This window comes from Amphiprion ocellaris, chromosome 14 (genome assembly GCF_022539595.1).
Source record: "Amphiprion ocellaris isolate individual 3 ecotype Okinawa chromosome 14, ASM2253959v1, whole genome shotgun sequence".
Classification (NCBI taxonomy): Eukaryota; Metazoa; Chordata; class Actinopteri; family Pomacentridae; genus Amphiprion; species Amphiprion ocellaris.
This window is the reverse complement of record NC_072779.1, coordinates 24,906,708-24,927,201: the sequence shown is the minus strand read 5'-3', so window position 1 is coordinate 24,927,201 and position 20,494 is coordinate 24,906,708. Positions and strand designations below refer to the sequence as shown.

At 39.9% G+C, this 20,494-nt stretch overlaps 1 protein-coding gene across 5 annotated transcripts in view; it reads left to right on the top strand.

Moving 5' to 3' along the window:
- Nucleotides 1-20,221, top strand: part of specc1 (sperm antigen with calponin homology and coiled-coil domains 1) — a 74,723-nt gene extending 54,502 nt beyond the window's left edge. For all 5 annotated transcript variants that reach the window (XM_023280150.3, XM_035952788.2, XM_023280151.3 and 2 more), the window contains 3 exons: nt 10,846-10,962; nt 12,849-12,908; nt 18,848-20,221. In XM_023280150.3, the coding sequence (XP_023135918.2) occupies nt 10,846-10,962; nt 12,849-12,908; nt 18,848-18,937 (267 nt within the window). In that variant the 3' untranslated portion in view covers nt 18,938-20,221. The remainder of the gene's footprint in view (nt 1-10,845; nt 10,963-12,848; nt 12,909-18,847) is intronic.
- Nucleotides 20,222-20,494: the final 273 nt, after the last annotated feature.

Genomic DNA, 20,494 nt, shown 5'->3' with positions numbered 1-20,494 from the left:
TGTGATCAATAATGGAATGAGAGAGATGAGTGCTTGTAATCATCATGAGGGGATGGTGTAATTAGATGTATGATGTGCTAAAACAACTAGAATTAGGCTATATATCACCTTATTGATAGTTTCATATTAGGTAACAGGGTTCTACAAGTGCACGCTTCTCTGTTTTTGTAATTCATAGTGGTGACAGTAAAAAAAAAAAAAAAAAAAAAGAAAAGGCAACTGCCTTGGACTACATGTCCTAAACATTAAATAATCAGTCAAGGTTCAGGTGTGTGTGCATCTGTGTATGGATGTGTTTGTTGGTGTCAACATGTTTTCGCCATATGGATGGTGTCTCCGGACAGACAGTGAAAAGGGAAAACATGGTAAATTACATGCATGTAAACACAAGGGTGCACGTGCACAATGGCTGTGCTATTGCTGTGGACAAAAGCCCCTGAACACCTGAAGTAAAGCAGAGATCCTCAGAGCAGCTGAGTGTATCTGACCTGTGTTAAACTCTCAGAGGAGGAGAAGATGTGAGCCCAGACAGGCTCTGTCACACTTCAAATGTCAGATTCTGGGAAGCGCAGATCGATCAGTGAAGACCTTAAGATGGATCTGACTGACTCTGCCCTGTGGGAGAGACTGAAAGGGCCTCTCACAGGAAATTAGTATTCATAAGGGATCTTGTGGACGTCAGTGCTGGACTGGACACAGGCTTAAAACACAGGACTGCTTTTATACAACTTCTGTTACTTTGGTTTTCACTGCAGTTTTTTTTTTAGACCTGACTGAAAAGAGCACGTTTCTGTAGGGGAACCACTTGGCCTGAAACCAGCTGTTATATGTTTTCTGATGTGTGTGAAATTTTCTCCTGCTCTCCAAGTCTTTTATTGCATTAATTTACATTATGGTTGGTTATCCAGACTGCAAAAAATTGTTATTGTCAAAAATTGTCAAAAAGTTGTGACATAACCTGTAAATCCTCCCTCCTTGAAACGGTCATCTTCTAGATAGAGGTAAATTGTCTACTTGTTGTAGTTTTAACATAGAGGTCTTTTTCAGCCACATTCAATAAGCAAAGGCTTTCTTGAACATTTGCGTTGCTGAAAAACACTCCAGCCTCCTACTGTATATTTGTCAGGCTCTTTGATGTCTTAATTTAGGACCGCTCCGGACACTTTTTAAGCTTTTTTTTTTTCTCAATTAACCATAGAAGCCAAACAAAAATAAATGCACTGTTTGTTCAACATGGGAACAATGAGCAAAGGCTCTGAACATTAGGCTCAGCTGGGCCTGACAGAGCACAGCTTATCCGGCCTCGTCTGGGAAACTCACACACATACACACAAAGCCATTGAAAGACAGGAACGGACCCCCAGGCGAGTGTGGAATGGAGGTCAAACATCGAGGAGGTGAAGAGGGTTGGAGTTTAAAGAGCAGACAAATTCTAATAATGTAGGATTTACAATAATTGTGAGTGAGATCATCAGTGTAAAAACAGACTGTAGCAGACGTGTCTTCATTTGGAAATGAATGGAATATTGTATTACATCGTCTGAATGGTTGACCCGATGGCTGAGTGGTTACCAGGTTACCATGCGTACCACATTGGCACAAATACCATAAGTGATGAGTCTGCAGTTTGATTCCCAGCTGGCACAGTTTTTCTTCACACAGCTCTCAATCTGTATATTTCCTGTCCCTCTTCACTGCCACTATATAATAAAGGTAAAGAAAACCCCACAAAGAATATAAAAACAAAATATTTAAAAACTATAAAAACATTTACAAAATGTGCTGAAAAGTTTTGCTCCTCAAATCATCAGTAATCCGAGTCACTTAATGATGACGTATAGAGCAGTTGTGGGTAGAAACGAAAAGTCTTGAGGCTGTCTGAGTTTAAGTGCCAAAAAACATATTGAGCAGCCCTCGATATCTAGTGGATATTAGATTCACTTAACTTGACTTGGAGGTACAAGTAAATATTCTATGGAAGGAAATCCCTGAATAACAGAACACTGTGACATTTTTAGAAATGTACATTTGCTGCTGTCTGACACTGCTTGTGTGCAATAAACTCAGAGGAGAGACTCCTTTGGATAACTTAAAGCAACAGAATAAACTGTTAACGGTTTGTCAAAACCAAGATCACGTTCATTCTTGGTGAGTCTTAATAGCCTGTTACCTATGACTTATTAAAGGATCTGTCAGGTTTTATTTTTATGGAAGTTTGAGGGTGTGTCACGTAGTTCATTAGAGGTGTGTTTTGTGATTTTGGCAGCACACAGTATCCTCTGTGCTCTCTGTGCTACTTTTGGACCAGTATTGGTATGTGAAACAAATCTTCCCTAATCACTAAATCACAATTTAAAGTACAATGCTTGTACATGTCTGTTTGTTAATGTGACTGCATGCAGTTCAGACTTGTGCCTTGTTGAAAGTGATACCGAAATGTTACTAAGTCCAACTTAGTAAGGTTGCCACCGCAACATTTATGGGAAAGTTACCAGTGCCACTCACATGAATGTCAGGACTCAAGGTTTCCCAGCAGAACACTGCATTGGAGTGAGATGACTGATGTTATTCACTTCACCTGTCTGTGTAATGTTTTGTCTGATGAGTGTATGCTTGTTTGTAATCTCTTTTGTGAATCATATGTGAAAAGACAGAAAGTACAGAAAGATCCAGATTGTGTTTAGAACTAAAGATAAGGGGAACCTGCTTGCATAGCTCTTTAAAATATGAGTTGAGTCTTCTTGTTCTTTCTCTTGTGGCGTTTTAAAAACCTTTTAAATACACTGCAGTGGTGATCAAACATAAACATTCATTCAACATTAGTGTGATTCATTACATCAATTAAATCAGTAGTACAGCTAAGTTTGTGGTGAATTCAGTGATGTGCTGATTTCTAAAGAATATTTTAACAATAACAAGTGGCATTATTGAGTATAGCTGTGCAGTCCGACAACAGACACCTTACATTTCATTGCAGTACATTAATTAGGCAGGTGACCCATGGTATACATCTGTTAAGCTCTATTATAAAGCTGGTGGACACTTGACCTGTGTGCTCTTATGCCCTCACTGACCTTCTGTGACCCTCCCAACTCCTTATTCTTTTCTGATTACAAATTGGCTCCATGAAATCGACAAGCTGAGTCTGTTGAGATCAGCTCTCTGCAGCTCTGACCTTCCCTGTTGCCCTGTCTTTATGTACATGGTCCGTCTGCCAAGGCTTTCAGCCCGTCATTGCTCATGACTGTGATTCATTACAAGGTCCATTAGGGCGTCATCCCCATCTTCCCTCTCCCTGACTCTCTCTCTTCTCCCTTTGTGCCTCCATTTCAAACTTATTTTTCTAATTTCTTTTTTCCTCTGCAGCGTTCTCGCTTACTCTCCTTGTTTAGTTTTTTTTTTTTCTCACATCATGAAAATTGGTTGTTTGTGTTCTTGTTGCCCTTTTCATTTATTCCAGGCGAGGCAGGAATATTGAGCAATAGGAAATATACTGAGGGGAGCTCATCTGTATGTCCAGTCTACAGCTCAATATTTTCTACTTTACACTTTAGACTGATGTTTTTTAAACAAACATGCTCACATAGTCCGTTAAAAAGCAAACATATGACCAAGTGTATGGTCATGTCATAGTTACCCTCCATCCTCTACTGCCAGCCTGCTGCATGTTGCATTGCGCTTTGGTCTTTTTACGTTCTTGATCTGTGAGTAGGAGCTCAATATTGCAATAATACTATGTTGACATCTGAGTGTCAGGTGTCATGAAGGCACGACGGCAGCAACTAGACATGACAGCAGTCCAGTAGTGTTCACATGTGGCAGCAGAGAGAAGTCACTTGATCTTCTACTGTTAAACCACTGTTTGTGTCCTGTTTAGCAGTTGGCTCATGTCCAGCCTGTCTGTGAATTCCATTTGTAAGTGGTTTGCAGTAGACAGGATATGTTGCCCAGGCTGGATGTGACATGTCCTTGGCCTGTAGTGTCCTCTGCAGCTAAAGTCACACATACGTCTGAAATGATGACTCCGTTAATAAATTTGGTGATCAAAGAAAATAATCAGTAATGATTCTTTGTTATTCCTTCAAAGAAAAATACCCCTTAATTCACTTTTTGCAGCATCTCAGTTGTGATGTTCTTTTGCTGTTGTCGCACTCTACACGTAAACTCTCTCTCAGTGTGTAATTACGAATATACGTATAGTAATTTGATTAATAGTTGTTTGTCGCAACCGCACTTGCTTGTTTTCTTTAACCTACATTAATTGCAAAATTATAACAATAAATGTTCAAAGAAGTCTTACAGAATTTTCCATAGAAGCTGCAAATATTTTGCTTTTAGCTTCATCGGCAACATGCTTAAAAAGCTGTTTGTGCACCATTAAAAGTCTGAGAATTGGCACTATAGGCCATTCTTCATAAGAACAGCTGCATGCGTAACATATCTGTTGCTATAAGTTGCTATCTGATTAAATTGTCCGTACTCATTTTGTACTATAATGTAACTCTTTATGCCAGTATACATCTGACCTGCTTTCCACTTGGTGGCAGGACAAAGCAGTGTATGCACAGTTCAACATGATGTTCTGTCTTTTTCCTCTGTAAAAACCCCTGCCTCTCTCTCACACTCTCTTTCTCTTAGCCCTAAAAAGCGACGGCTCTGCCTTTTGTGCCTAGCGAGACGCTTCCTGTCGCTTGATGCTGTGTTTGCTTTTCTGAGCCGGCTCCCAGAGAGCTGTTGTTGTCCACTGCTGTTTTAGCATTCATGCCTCTCCCTCTCGTTCCCCCCTGAACGAACTCCACCACCCCTCCCTCTGCCCCCCCACCCTGAATTCGGACAAACCTACTGATTAGGACGTGTTCTCCTCAGACCCCCTGACACCCAGACACACTCTTAAACACACATTCACAAACTGCCCTCTGCAGTCCTGTCTTATCAGTTTATTTGTCGTCGTCTATCCTGGGCTTGGAATCTGACTGACCCCCATCACTCCCTCTATGTGTGTGTGTGTGTGTGCACACCAGTCTACACGTACATCACACACACGTTGCTACTAGTGGGGCTGCTGAGCCAGCTACAGAAGGGAAGGGGGAGTTTTGAAAGGAATGTGGGCTGACATGACTGCACAGGTCCGCTCTTCACATACAATAGACAGGCAGTGACAGATGGAGGGAGCATTCAGACTCTCACTTTCAGCCGAGTAAGATGTAGCAGTTAAGTTATACTACATGCTGAGCAGTATCAAAAGTTTTCAGAATGTATGTTGAAGGGGAGCTCTTTGAAAAATGTTTGATTCTGGGGATGATTGCTTTCCTAATGGTGGTGAATGTGAACAAAGCTCGAGCCCAGGACGCTGCATCCTGTTTGGCTTCATTCACATGAAGCCGCTGCGCCTTCAGATCCTATTGTGACCACAAGTGCTCTGCAGTTTTACCCGATGACTCGAAGTGAGACACAATAAATACACTTTTTTTTCATGCATATACTTTATTATTGAGGATTTGAACAAATCCAGTTTAGAGTAGGTAAAGGCTCATTGGCTATAAAACTTTAGCAGTATCAGATGTAGAGAGATGACTAAGATAATGTATGTGGTGGATTTCTAGTCAGACTACCACACTTAATAAATTAATCTGACGTCAATAATTATATGTAGGTGATCTCAGGTCCACTCGCAGGTTTATTGCACTGAAATTGTCACAGAACATTAACATTAACCGAAATAAATTTCTTCATCTTAGCAAAATGTGCATCCTGATCCTTGTTTCACAGTATGATTCTCACCTCCTGTCTTGAGCTGCATCATAACGCTGTGTGTGATCGTCCTCGTAGGCTTTTGTTTACATTAAAACCACGTACAAGCTTAGTTTTAGGTACATTGTGTGATTTGAACATTGTTGCTGACACAAGGTCTCCTATCAAGTGCAGTTACGCAAACTGACAGAACATCCTTATCAGAGTTCCCTTTGACACTTCACATACTGACCATCTCTTTCACAAGATGCAGCTGACCCATATGGCCTTTTCTTATATGCATGTATTATCACTACATTTTATTAGTTTGATTTTCAGTCTTCTAAACAATTAGCGTCATTGCATTCAAACTTCTATGGTCATAAATTTTAACACTCCTGTTAAATGTATGTACATTGAATAGATGGAGATACACTTGATAATTTCAGACACAAGCTGTATGTTAATGGTAGCACAATATGACATCATTTAATACAGGCTGTTCTTGTGCTTTTAGATAATTGATAATGTGAACTAACATGCCCTCATTAAATGATGTTGAGCAGATAATTTTTACGATAGTCATAATCAGTCTTCAGTGTGTTAGCGTCCTGAGGTCAGTGGGAGTGTGGGGAGTAGGGGATAAATTAATATGCAGACCTGATAAAAAGTCAAGGGGCGGCAAAATCACTGCAGTTCATCTTGTGGAAAGAGCATGTCTGTCCTAAAATTAACAGACATCCACCCAGTAATTGTTATGTAGATATTTTATTCAGGGTTTTTTTGCCCTTAAAGGTAGGAAGTTCTTTTCAGGAACTGCTCGTATGGCTCACATTAATAATTGTTTGCTTGTGTAATATATATGTAGTTTGTGTAATATATATGTAGTTTGTGAATTTCTGAATAGGTTTTATATAACACCTCTTATACCAACATGCAGCCCAGTTCAGATTAAGATTTAAACAACACAGACAAAAAAAATCAAATAATACAGTGCTAAAAATAGATAAATAAAACCCAATTAAATAAAATAAACAAACAAAAACTTGATTAAAAACCTGATTGAAAAGATCTTTAGTTCCCTTTTTAAAATATCAACATAACATACCATTCTAATATCAAGAGACATTGTGTTCCCATGTTTAGGGACACACAAACAGAAGGATTCCCCACTGGCATTTTATGGGCTGCATAAGGAACATGTCAAGGAAAAGCAGTGGAGAAGTTTAATAATTTGGCTGGGACACAAAATAAAACAATATCTCTGATGTAGGGAGGAACAAGGTTTTTCAGAGTTTATAAAAGCATATAGTAAAGTAAAAGAGTTTTAAAATCAAATCTAAAGATACTGGCAGCCACTGCAGTGTGTTAAACAGTGAGACAATATGATCCAAAGTCTTTGTTTTGAATCAAGCCTCTGTCAACATATTCTGAAGTTGTAGTTTTCTTATAGACTCTTTTGGTAACCCAGTAAAAGGACATACATCAGTCTAAACAGCGAGTGATGAAAGTAAATGAAAGTGTTTGCATCTCTCTGGGTTACAAAAAAGTCTCGATTTTTACAGACATAGCAATAATGCTAAGCTAGACAAAGTCATAAAAAAGAATGTTGTCATTAACTTTTTAAAATAAACATCTCTCTCTTGCCATGACTTAACATCTACAACCTCATCTCTGATACATAGCAAAGCATCATTTTTTTAAAGGTTTTTTCATTAAAATAATCACTTCCTGCCTTAAAATGGTCTTGATGCAACTTCACACTGTTGCCTTCTTTAGAAAGTACATAATCTATGAGGTCCTGGCCTTTCTCTCCACTCCCACCTTCCCACTTGCTGCAGCTCAAGCACACCAGCTCTCTACCACTCTGCTCTGTAAAACTACTCTATGCTACACTATAGCAAGCGGTAAATTGTCATCAGTGCATTACCTTTTAAAGGTGGAAATACTCATCCATGGTGTTGACTGTTTTTTTTTTTTCATTTATGAGGTTTATTCAAGCATTAAAAAAATAGACATTTTAAAGTAAAGGTATAAATCCGAGTCTGAAATCACTCCCAAGCTTGTGATTTGTGTTTTAATATTTCATAAACACCACAAACCAGAGTACAGTTTTTCTCTTGCTGCTTTTGGTTTTATCAGAAGAATCTAATTTTATTCCTCATTTAGTTTTAAAAAGTTTTATCCATGCATGGATGCATACATTAATACCAGTAAGAAAGGCAAGGAGAGCATGTGGGATTTGATGAAGTGGGATTTGGTGTTGGAAGGGGCCTTGTGAGGGTTTTTGGCAAGATATTTTTTGTCTGCACCAAAGTGATGAATTAACACCAGCACTGCGCTGTTACAGGGCTAGAGAATATATGACCATAAGTGGGTGAACACATTTAGTTGAAGAAACATTTGCAAACCAGTGGCAAGCGTTAACTGTACACTGTAAACAAACCAGCATGTCACAGTTCCCCTCTATTCTTCTGTGCTTTAGTCTCTCGCCCTGTGACTAGTCTCTCAACTTGAGGTAACTGGCCTCTACAGCAAGTGAAGGCAATCAGAAATAACATTTGTCATTAATTGTGAGGAGCTCAGAGGTTTTAAATTTGTGTCCCCAGGACCTAGAGTTGTGCTGTTTTTCTACCCTGTCAGGTAGCTAATTGCATTCACCTGTTGTCACATTTATGGATCAGTCACTGATTAGATCTGTAGAATGAAAATCAGCAGCACTCTGGTCCTCAGGGCCCGGAGTAAAGACCACAGGCTTATGGCAACAGTAAACAAATATATTGCAGTGTGTCACATCTTTAGCCTCTCACTGAAGCAAATGCTGTGTGCAGACACACAAATGTTTATATATTCAATGTTGTAAATTACTCCTAAACACACTGTGTTTATTGTTTTTTTAAAAATTCTATCAAACGTTGTTTGTGTAAAACTTTTCAGACAGGTTAATGCAATTTTAGTCTCATATAACCAGCTCATTCAGCAGAACAGAAAGGTTTGGTCACAATCAACGTTTTTATTTAAATATTTTATATATTATAGATTTATACTGAAGACATCAAAACTATGAAAGAATACACATGGAATTATTTTGTAAACAAAAAAGTGTTAATCTTCAGTATTAATCTACAATGGAGAAAATAATACAAATAAATAAAAAAGCATTGAATAAGAAGGTGTGTCCAAAACAAAAATCATGGATATGAGTACAAAAAGGACAAACTGGAAATCTATAATCCTGTATAAAATTTAAGTGTGTACCTCTTTCCCTTAGCAGCTGTTTTTTCACTCTGCCTATAAGTGTGGGTTTGTGTATAAAGTATAAACACTTTATGTTTCTGACATGGTTGGATAGTTGTACTTGAACTTAGCCTTAACCTCTACCTTTACTGCCTCCACAGAGTTGACATGATGTTTATAGTAAAATGTTTCAGTGTTTTCTTCTGGTGATTCTTTACCTCAATATAGTAACTGTCACCTTGGGGCATCCTGGTAGCTCCACTGGTGGGAGCGGGCGATCCATAAACGGGGGCTATAGTCCCTGATGCAGTGGTCATAGGTTTGAGTCCAGCCCATGGCCCTTTGCTGCAGGTCCTCTTGCCACTGTCCTAAAACACCTCCAAAAATAAAAAGAAGGACTTCCACCTTGTTAATTTTTGAATATGTCCAATAGTGGAGTGACAGCTGCAAACAAGGTCAGGAAGTCAACTCAAGCTGCTCTGCTACATACACTTGTGACATGCCTCACTCTCCACACATCATCACCCTCATAATTTGGCAGTCTATTTAAGCTGCAAAAATTTCCCAGCTCTCTCCCTGACATGTCAATTCTGCTCCAGCTCTGCATTGCTGAACTTTCGGCCCATCCACCACGTCAGCATCCACCTGTGGGTTCCAGGAGGGAACAGATTTTCTCATGACTCCCTGATATGTATATGTAAACACATCTGTAGGGAGCAGTGAGTTTGGAGTTTAGATGCCAAACAATAAAACATTTCAAATGTTAGTAGTCTGATGGAACTTTGGTTTACGACCATGCCTGCGCGCTATACGTTATCTAAAAGTTTACCTGCCATGGGGAAGTTAGCTGTAGGGACCAAATCATTTTTTGTACAAGTCTGTCAAATTTTTTCCTCTGTTTGACCTTTTAACACGAGGCTCTATGTGGATTGACTCACTTTTGGAGCCAGCCTCAAGTGGACGTTCGAGGAACTGCAGTTTTGGCACTTCTGTGCTGACTTCATTTTCAGAAGACGCTACTTGCTGGATGGATGTTGGCATGCTAGCATGTATACTTAGATATGGTTGCTTTGAAAATGTCCCAGTACAATCACTAATTACCTGTTGGAAAATGTAGTGTCAGTAACTTAATCCAAGGACTTGCATGCCTGCTGTCAAAACTCTCAGTATTCCCATCTGCACATAAGGAGCGTGAATCTGAACATTGTAACTTTACCTGGTTCGGTGTGAAAGGATAAAAGCGGTATGGGAGGCATGTGGAGGCCTATAAAATCTCACAGAGATGAAGCCATGACTCAGGAGAGCCTCCCTGACTGTGAGCCGCTGTTCCCAACACTCATGAGACAGATGAAACAGGAAGACACTGTAAATAACTTATCTGTCCAACGGGGAGTCTGCAACTTCCAGACAATGGCCCGGAGGAAGTCTTTCCTCCAGACTCCTCCACTGTTATCGAATGCGCTCTGTACGCGGTTTATGAGGTGACGATGCTCTGCGAATCACACACACAGAAGCACAACAAGCTGGATGTGCTCCTATGCACGTTCTTTACCCAGAGGACAGATCAGAGACAGTATCAAAGACATGAGGGGACTCTAGAAAGAAGAAGCATGCACTAAAGGAAACATGACCAGGCCTAAATGTATTCTGAAAGACCCAGAATGGCATGTAATGTGATTAAATTTTAAATTTCATGTTGTTTACTGTGGTTCTATGACTTAATGGCTTTTTTTTCATGGCCTGTCCACGTTATCAAGAGGCTATTAGCTCTTCCACCCAAATAACGAGCACTTTAGCCTCATTTTCATTGTCTGCTATTGACTTTGGGATGTTTGTGACTTCTCTGTCTGTTTTTTTTCCTGTTTTCTATGTCTACAGAATATTGATGTGACTAACTTCAGCAGCAGTTGGAGTGACGGCCTGGCTTTCTGTGCCCTCTTGCACACATATCTGCCTGCCCATATCCCTTACCAGGAACTCATCAGTCAAGATAAGGTACAAAACTTCAGGAAGACTGAACACATGCACACATGCACCCACTGAGATAGTATACTCTTTAACAAGTAGGTCAGTGCCTCATCAGAAGGTAATCAGCACCTAAGCACACTAAACTGATAGGAAATTGATGGATTTATTGAAAAGATGCACGCGTACAACACGGCTAATGCATCCAGGCCCTCTCCTCACATCCTTAAACGTATCCTCCCCTCGCTTACATAATCGCTGATCCCTTTATCTAAATGCCGACTCGCTTACATTCTGCAGTCATTACTAGGTCATGACCCACACAAGCTTTTACATCCATATGTAGGCATTTCTGTGGCTTCATGTCAGTTTGTACAAGTACACTGGAGTAGCTCACATTTAGTGGACCATGCATAGAGTTTGACGGCGACTGCAACACTTTTTGGCTAAATGCTAAAGTTCTTTCCATTGTATGAAAACAAAGTGCATGTTCAGCCTGTTGCAACTTAGACATACAGAAAACACTGCACACACTGTAAAAGTCACAATAAGTTACTTGTGGGAAACCCATCAACCGTGAAAATGGTCTGCTTATACGGTGTAGGTCTGAAAGATGCATGTTTGCCAAGAGGAAAATAAAAACTATGTAATGCTTTGAAGCCATTTTGCTGGCAGTCATTTTTTCCACCATTAACCTGCACATTTCTTCCTTTATGTAGCTGTATACATTTTATAGGTCTGCCATATTGTCCACACAGCATTAAAAGACAGCCTGAAGATGAAATATGAATGCAGCATTTGTTTAGTCTTACCGTGAGTGATCCTGAGCACAGAGCAGCAGCTATAGCTCAGTGATGACGGCTCCCTAATGCAGACATACAGGTGGTATATACAGTAAGGCTGCAAACAACAGGGCTCCTCTCTGGGGACTGTGGGTCCTTCACCTTGCTACAACATTAAAACAATAGACTAACACCTCCATCCAGGCCTGACACATCCTGCATGACAAATCAGTTATGTAGGCGTGTGTGCACACGGTGGTGTCAGAGTGGATGTGTAACATTAAGCTGATGACAGAGACATTGCGAGGCCCATCTGTCTGAATAATTCAATAGACATGTGCTGGCTTTAATAACTCTTGCTGAGTGACTTCCCCTGAGGCCTAAACACCCAACTTCTCCCCAATGTAATCTGTCCTTCCAGTAATCCCATTACTACCCTCCTTCACCTTTTATCTTAGATGTTTTTAAGAAATCAACATTGTAGGTGTACTTATAATTAAAGTGAAGGGAAGGGAGGTGTTCTGTCAAGCAGCAGTCTACAGTAGCAGAGCTAATTATTAATAATTCATTAATTCATCACCCAGCTGTGCTGATGTCTCGAGGCAGTTAATATGAAAGGTTGGAGAGTCACGAATAGCAAGTCAAGGACCTGCACTCTTTACTCAAAGAGCTGAAAAAAATGTGCTTCAGGGTTGAGAGAAACTGAGAGAAGCACAAGATGAGCTTGAGTTTGGAGCAACAGCACTCACTTATGAGGCCACTTTGTATATTCTTAAGTTTTGGTATTTCATGTCCTTTCTGCACAAAAATGTACAACACATCTGCAGTTTTATTAGGAGAATGCAGCTAAATCCACCAGTTGGTTGCGATGTTAGCTAGATTAACTGAGAGACTTTGTCCAGTGTAGCGTTAGACTCATCACATAAACATAAAGGAGAATATAACTCACTGAAATGCTCACACAAATAAGCAAAGGCTTAAACAGGGTTTAAACTGTCTCTTGGGTGTTTGTAAGGTTTATTAATCTAATTGTGAGCTTATTGTTGCTGTGTCACCCTCCGTGTGTGGCACTGCAGAGTGAAGGGGTGCAGAGATATTTTCTCAACACTTGATGATTTGTTTTTTTTTGTTCAGGTCCGGAATCTGACCCTGGCTTTCCAGGCCGCCGAGAGCATTGGCATCAAACCCTCTCTGGTGAGTTGAGCTGCCACAGGCCTTACGTACACACACACACACACACACACACACACACACACACACACACACACACACACACACACACACACACACGCGCTCAGTCAGATAACACAGACCCTTTGATATGACAAATTGGAAACAGTACACTTTGATTTGCCAAACTTTCATGGTATGAGACTTCAGAAGAGAGATGTCCCAGAGCCAGTTTCCTTCGTGCCAGTCTGGAGCTGAACTCTGTCTCTTCACTTACTGAGTCTTTTGTTGCTGGATCGCCTCGAGCCCTGTATTGCAGCACTGTGCCTGAAAAATCTGCTGTGCTTCGAGTAAAAAACTACCCTATTCCATAGTTCAGATATGATTTGCATAGTTGGTTTGTGAAGATTAACAGCTCTCTGCAGAAATGAGTAAATAAAATCAGCTGCTCCACTGAAATATTTAGACTTTGTGGGCTCTTGTTGAGAAAATCCCTCCATGTTTTGATATGAGGTAAACAAAGTCATTTTTAGATTTTTTCCAAGCAAAGTAGTGCAATGAGCTTATGGTAACAAATCTAGAATAAATCCTTAAGGAATATTTTGATACTTTGGGAAATAAACCAATGATGTGCAATGGTCAGTACAACATTAAAACGTACTGTCTAATATTGTGTGAGTCCGTTCTGACCTGTTGGACCATGAGACCTCTGTGTCCTGTTGTGTCTGGCACTGGAGCCTTTGAAGCGAAATCCTTTGCTTCCTGTAGGTCACAGGGTGGAGCTGCAGTGGATCAGTTTGATCGGTTAGGTTAAGTGGTATGTGTCAAAGTAACGTCCACATGAATGCCAGGACTTATGGTTTACCAGCAGAACATTAAATTGTAATGATGTCATCAGTATTATTTACCAATCAGTAGTTTTATTCTTGTGACTGATGGAGCTTCATTTCTCAAAGGTAAATTATAAACAAAAAACCCTACATGTACCTGTAAAGGTCATTAATCAATAAATCACATTTGTTTAATCTGTATAACAAGAGTATACAGCCATGCTATATGTTAGCATCTCAGTAAGGCTGTACTTAGGCACTGTGGTGCCCAAAGACAAATACTACCATCTGTATGCTAACATGCTCACAAGGATCATGATAACATGCTGATTTTTAGCATTATAGAATGTTTACTGTGGCTGCCATCTTAGTTTAGGTATAGCATGTTAACATTTTCTAATCCATCTATGCTCAAAGTAGAGCTGAGACTAATGCAAACGTCATTATTTCTGCAGCTATAGTTCACAGTCCACTACAGGTACTCACGAATGCTGGCAGCAGCTGCCCTGTTAATGATCCTTTTACCATTTCTGTTTGCATTACAGTAATCAGTCCCTACCATGCAGAAAAACTACCCTGGAGTAGGTACTTTTTTCTACCCTGAGAACAGCTCTGTAAAAGGTTCTACAGGGTCCTTGCACAGCCCACAAAGGTTCAGGCTGCCCTAAGACAGCCTACAAGTTCCTACAGTGGAAACCAGCCTTATGTTGTCAAAACAAAGTACTGGTGCTTCATGAAAAAAATCAGTTTTGGCCACAGTTTCTGTTGTTGGAGAGCCTTAAATAACCAATCAAATTTCAAGATAATCCATCCCAAAGTTAAGATATTTCAGTCTGACCCAGCCTGTTGAACTGATCATGTTTCTAGCATGGCTAGTAGGTTGCAGATTTACTGGGGGGTGCTGGACAACACTTCAGTTTGAAATCACTTTCTGCTTCATAACCATAAAGTTCACCATATTTACTGTCTGATTCTGATGTGTAAATGTCAATGTGTCACTATGCATTGCACTCAAATCTTCCTCAGTGGAACAAAGTAGTCGTCTCCATAACATATGCACTACTTTATGCTATCAGTCCCACAATGCAGTACATTGTATTTTATAGAAAGACTAGCAGCTGTCTGTAATGATGCAAAGTGAGGATATAAGTGTCCAGAATATCAGTAAAAGTTTAACCACTTAAAGAACATCTTCTGAACATTTTAGGGTGGATTGCCTTAAAAAAGTCAAGTATTTTCCTATAGAATTAAATATTAATGACTAAATAAGAAACAAAGATAAAGTTCAGCAAATACGTCCTTAGTGTTTATTGACAGTGGTGGAGGAAGTATTCACATGCTGTAAGTAAAACTACTAATACCACACTGTAAATGTACTCAGTTACAAGTAGAAATTCTGTACAGACAATATTTCACAAATAAAGATATGTAGGTACTATCAGGCAAAAGTACTTAAAGTTTACAGGCAAACGCATTAAGTAAGATGTCCCATGTGACTGTTGTGTAATGTATTACATATCATTACATTGCTATACTCATGTATTAAAGTAGAAGCAGGATTATTGAGCTGTAGCTGCTTAAGATGAAGCTCATTTTAAACTATTTTGTAACAACCTTCAATTGATTATTTCCATCCAATAATTGACTCAGTGAATTGATTGATCATGAGTGCTCTAAACAATCATCAATATAGTTGCCAATTTTTTCTGTCAATTTGCTAATCGATTAATCAACTAATTGTTTCAGCTGTACTTGTATATAGTAATGGATAATTTATTTATTTTTACAGGTTCTTCGTGTTTTGTGTGCAGAAATCTTAATTTTTAATGTACCTGTCAGATAAATGCTGTGAAGTAAAAACTAAATTTTTCTTTCTAAGATGGGAAATATAAAGTGGCATGAAAAGAAAAGACTTAAGTAATCTACAAGTATTTTAAATTTGTATTTAACATTTAGTTACATTTCACCACAATTTCTGGAAATAATAAATAACTCTCAGACTCAGTCAGTCGTCTTCATCAGGCGGTGCAGTTATGCTAGGATCCGACTTGGTGACGGTGAAACATGAGACAGCAACATCATAACGGTCATCACATCTTGACTCAGATGTTTGGATTAAATTCTGGCTGCTGCAGGGAACTGAATGACATTATTTTTCCTACTCCGACTCGCCCACTTCAAAGCACAGACAAAGACACTAACTGAGAAATCGCTCATGTGACAAACACAACTGATCAAAGTTTGGTTACAAATGTGTTCTTGTAGGATCCCATAACTCACAGTCAGAAGCTGGTTGAAAACATGTTGTTTTGGGCCTTTAAAGGTGATATCTGAATGTAAACTAAAACCAGTGTGAATGTCAAACTGTCACACATCCACACTTCACAGCTACAGGTGATGGATAATCCTTTATGTCTGTAAGCTCTCAGCCTTTTTCTTCTTTTGTTTTCATCCTTCTATAAACAAACACGCTGCTGGCTGTGGACACTAAACAGTTTAATGCTGACCAGGTCAAGTGTGTTCCTTCCTGTACAAACTTATCTTCCACAGTTAGTGGGAAATTAAGACTTATAGGCCTGCTTGTATTGTAATCCAAATGCACGAACAGAGTGTGTGACTCATGCGTGGGTTAAACTAACGTGAGCTTCCTGTCCTACATCTGTGCTTGACGTCTCCCCTTGTTACTCTCTCTGCACCCCAGCTGACACCTTCGTGATTCGAACTTGATGAAACAGATGAATTCTAAAGGTTCAACCAAAATAGCTGCTCTGACGTGACTTTGAAAAGACATAAATCAGTCCAACGGCTCATTTGCTCTGAATGTGGAAGCTGGACCTCAGCAGTGAAGTGAGTTAGGCTTCGCTGTTGCGCTGAGATCAAAGTTCACATTTCTCTCTCTTATTAATTCTCCATTACATGCTTGAACAAGATGCCACGAGATTGGATGTGGCATGTGGTTCCCATCCCACACTATAAACAAATGAATTACCCAAACATGACTCTCTGCACTCTACTCACAGACTTCTATGCATTGTTTCATTTGTTATCGGCTCCGTTAATAAACGTTTTACACAGACTTCAGAAAGTAGTTGATCATCTTCCCATTAGGAGACATCATGGAGGTGACTGTGCCAAAGCTTCTGTGTAAATCTGAAACGACTAAAGCAGCTCAGTGTGGAGTCATGTGAAAATCTAAGTCTGACTCATCAGTCTCAGTGTCTCCAAGCAGCTGCAGCGTCACACAGCTGACTACACCCTTATGTTTTTTTTTGTCAATAGCTTAATTTTCTAACCCAAAGAACCCTCACTTTGTTGTTTTGTGTTGTTATCATGCTGTATATCCTGCAAATGCAAACAGTATTTCTCACTCTTGTGTCAAAAGTGATTCAATTTTATCAATCAGTTCATCGACGCCACCAAAATCACATGAAGGACATCTCAGACTTTTTCTCCCATGTTCCTGTTCAAAAGCAGAACACATTAACTGATTACAGCGACATTAACTGTATCATCGGAGCAGCAACAGTTGCGTTCAAGAGTTAAGTCAAGTATTCTCCACAGCCACCTGAATAAACACCAGTTTATTCCTGGGGTTCTCACAGTCGGTTTTTACCCTCACAATTGGAAAATAAAAAATGCAAGCACAGCGGAAAATAGCGTGCAAATATTTAGGAGTGAAAACCAAAATGTAAATCTCCTCCAGCACATCTCTTCTCGTCCAGACATTCCTATCTGTCTGCTTGCTGCCTTTCATCTGATAATTTGTTCCTAAAATATGCACAGAAAGGGTTTTACGTGATCCAGAGAAATTTGTGACGTTTGTTTTACCAACAGTGATACCTCAAACCAGTTTCACCATAAATGTGTTCTGAGAAATGATCACTGAGATGTTGCACATATACAGGAAGTTTCCCAACATGGGATCATTTGCACTAAAGTTTGAGGAATTAAATTTTAGATGTATTTAAGTTCTTCATATGAAAGAAGAAATGTGTCTACTTTTGCAAGACAGTTAACTGCACGCAGTGTTTGGAAAGTTGTGATTTTTAATTACCAAGGTCTAAAGCCTTTCAGTGATCAGAGAAGAATGCAGTTGATGACATGAGTTTGTGTTGTGTCTGTCTGATGTGCTGAAACTTGTGCAGATGTTTCAAACATCGCTCAGCCACAACAATAAAAATCTGTCCATTATCTATAAACTACTTTATCCTGTAAAGTATCTTGAGGGGCTGGAATCCCAGTTGACAAAAGACGAGGACAGGTCACCAATCCATCGCAGGCTAGAACAGATTCACTAATGTTGGACCTGGAGAAAACCCATGCAAACTCCACATAAAAAAGCCCGGACTAAGATTTAAACTCAGGCCTTTCTAGCTGTGAGGCATCAGTGCTAATGTACACACCACTGTACTGCTCTTCACTAACAGTTACAGTGAATAATAGTGATCATCTTGTCACATTTCAATTTCCTTGGGTCCTGGCATTCATGTGGATGTTACTTTGAGATGTACCACCCACCTAAACATTGTTGCAGACCAAGCTCACCCTCTGATAGCAATGCTGTCCCCAGTAGCAGCAGCCTCCCCCAGCAGGACAACTGCCATACTGCTCAGGAACAGCTCAAGGAACACGACCAAGAGCTCAAGACATTGACCTGCCCTCCAAACTCTCCAGATCTGGACTTAGCATCCACAGAATACACTGGAGCAACCACGGGTGACCCACAGGATGTCCCAGAAACAACACAGCACACCCAGAGGTCCTATATCCATGAGTCAGAGATGTTTTGGCGAGAAGAGGGACACCTACACAATATTAGTCAGATGGTTATAATGTGATGGTGGTTGGTGTAATTGTTCCGTGTCTGAACGTTCTGAGGGAGGTGCTGTCACTTTGAGCATGGCAGATGATCCCAATAATGGTAACTTCAGAATAATAATTCTCACTCTTTATGGTGACACCCATGATCACACATGACAAAACTTTTTATGTAAGAAACTGAATTTCTGCTGCTGCATTTTAGTGCCTCATTGCCGTGTGATTGGCCTAATGGGGGAGCTGTTTGTAAAGCTCAAACTTATCACGAATTCTGAAATGTCACCTAGTTTCTAAATCACTATTCTTGTCCAATAGGACATTGAGGAGCTGATGAAGACGGACCGGCCGGACTGGCAGAGCGTCATGCAGTACGTCTCCCAGATCTACAAGTACTTTGAGACCTGACTGCTGAGGAAGAGGAGCTGATGAAGATCAGAGGCACTGCAGCACTTTTCTGTCCCGTCTGTCAGACTGGCTGAGCTGCCATGTTGAACCTTCTCCTGCTCGACACCAGAGACGTGACCCAGGAATTCTCTGGTCTTGAGAAATTTAAAGCTGCTGTTTTACAGTCAGTGCTGAAGGCCAAATTAACAAAGTCAGGAAACAAAGCAATTTTTACAAGCTGTCAGTGTCGACTGAGCGTTTGATTCACAGACAAACAAATTATGGTGCAAAACACTATTCAAGTCTTGTAGCAGCTGACAGCACAGTGGAGGGAGTTCCTTTTTTTCTTGTTTCCTCTGTATAAAACTACATGAAAACTTTTGTCACTAAGTGATTTTCAATAGTAAATCAGTTGAAATTGTCGCTGTCAACACTTTTCTAAGAATTACTCATTAATTATCACTGTTGTTTGTGAATCAAAAGCTCTGTGGAAATGGTCTGACCTTTTAAAGATGTGCCAAATTATCAGCCAAAACCCAACTTACACAAGACAATCTATGCATGATTTAGGTGTGACCTTTCTGTGTGACGTCTGCTTTCAGTCGACATGCAGTCATGAGTCTGATCCCAACTTTTTTTGGCTAACTTATCTTGCTGAGATGTTGCATCAAAGAAGTGCTGCCATCTCATTCTGAGCGCTTACCGGAAGCAGTCTGGAGTTTTCTTTGAGTTCATGCTTTGCAGAGCAGAGAGTATTTTCAACGGACAGGTTTGAGTTGAACTGAAGATCTTATATTTTTGACTTTACTCATCGTGGTTTGTCTTTCAAAACCAACCCGAGCTGCCATCTGTGATGTGACACTAAATGATTTAAGAGTTGCTAAATAGTTTTGTAGACAAATATTTTTTATGAAAACAGATTGATCTCTATGTTTGCGTTGTTTACAGCATTGAGGACTGACTGAATGAAACCATCCTACTGTGCCCTGCTGTGCTGTTTCTTCACATTTTCCGCTGAAATTCTCTCAGATGTGGTACTGCAGCTGCTTTGCAAATTGTATGTATCTGTATTTCGCATGTTAAATAGGAGAGAGAGGAGCTTTTACACATAAGAATTTGGGCACAAGCCGCCATATGCAGGAGCTCTTATGTTTTGAAGCATAAAAATGTTATTTATTTATTTACAAGACATGCGTACTGAAACGTGAGCATGTGGACAGAAAAATATGCAGTTTTCTATTTACAGATGTCAGATTTGGAGGCCTGTTGGAAGGTTGTTGCTTAATAAAGTATTGTCAAGACTTATTAACAGTCGTTTGCATTTTTAAAGGCTTGTAATGTTTGGGCTCAAAGATATTTAGCTGAAGAGCGTATTTTTTAGTGAAGCTATTGTGTGACGGTGTTTTAAATATAGTCCCGTGTTGCTCCAGTGGAGGTTAAACTGCTTTTCCACTGCGCCCATTAAAGCTCGGTGCCAGGACCGTAAAACATTCTGGGTACGTGGGAACACTGAGTGGAAACGGGTTTGTGTGCTTTTACAGCACACCTTTTTTACTTTAACACAGTTCTGTAGCAGCA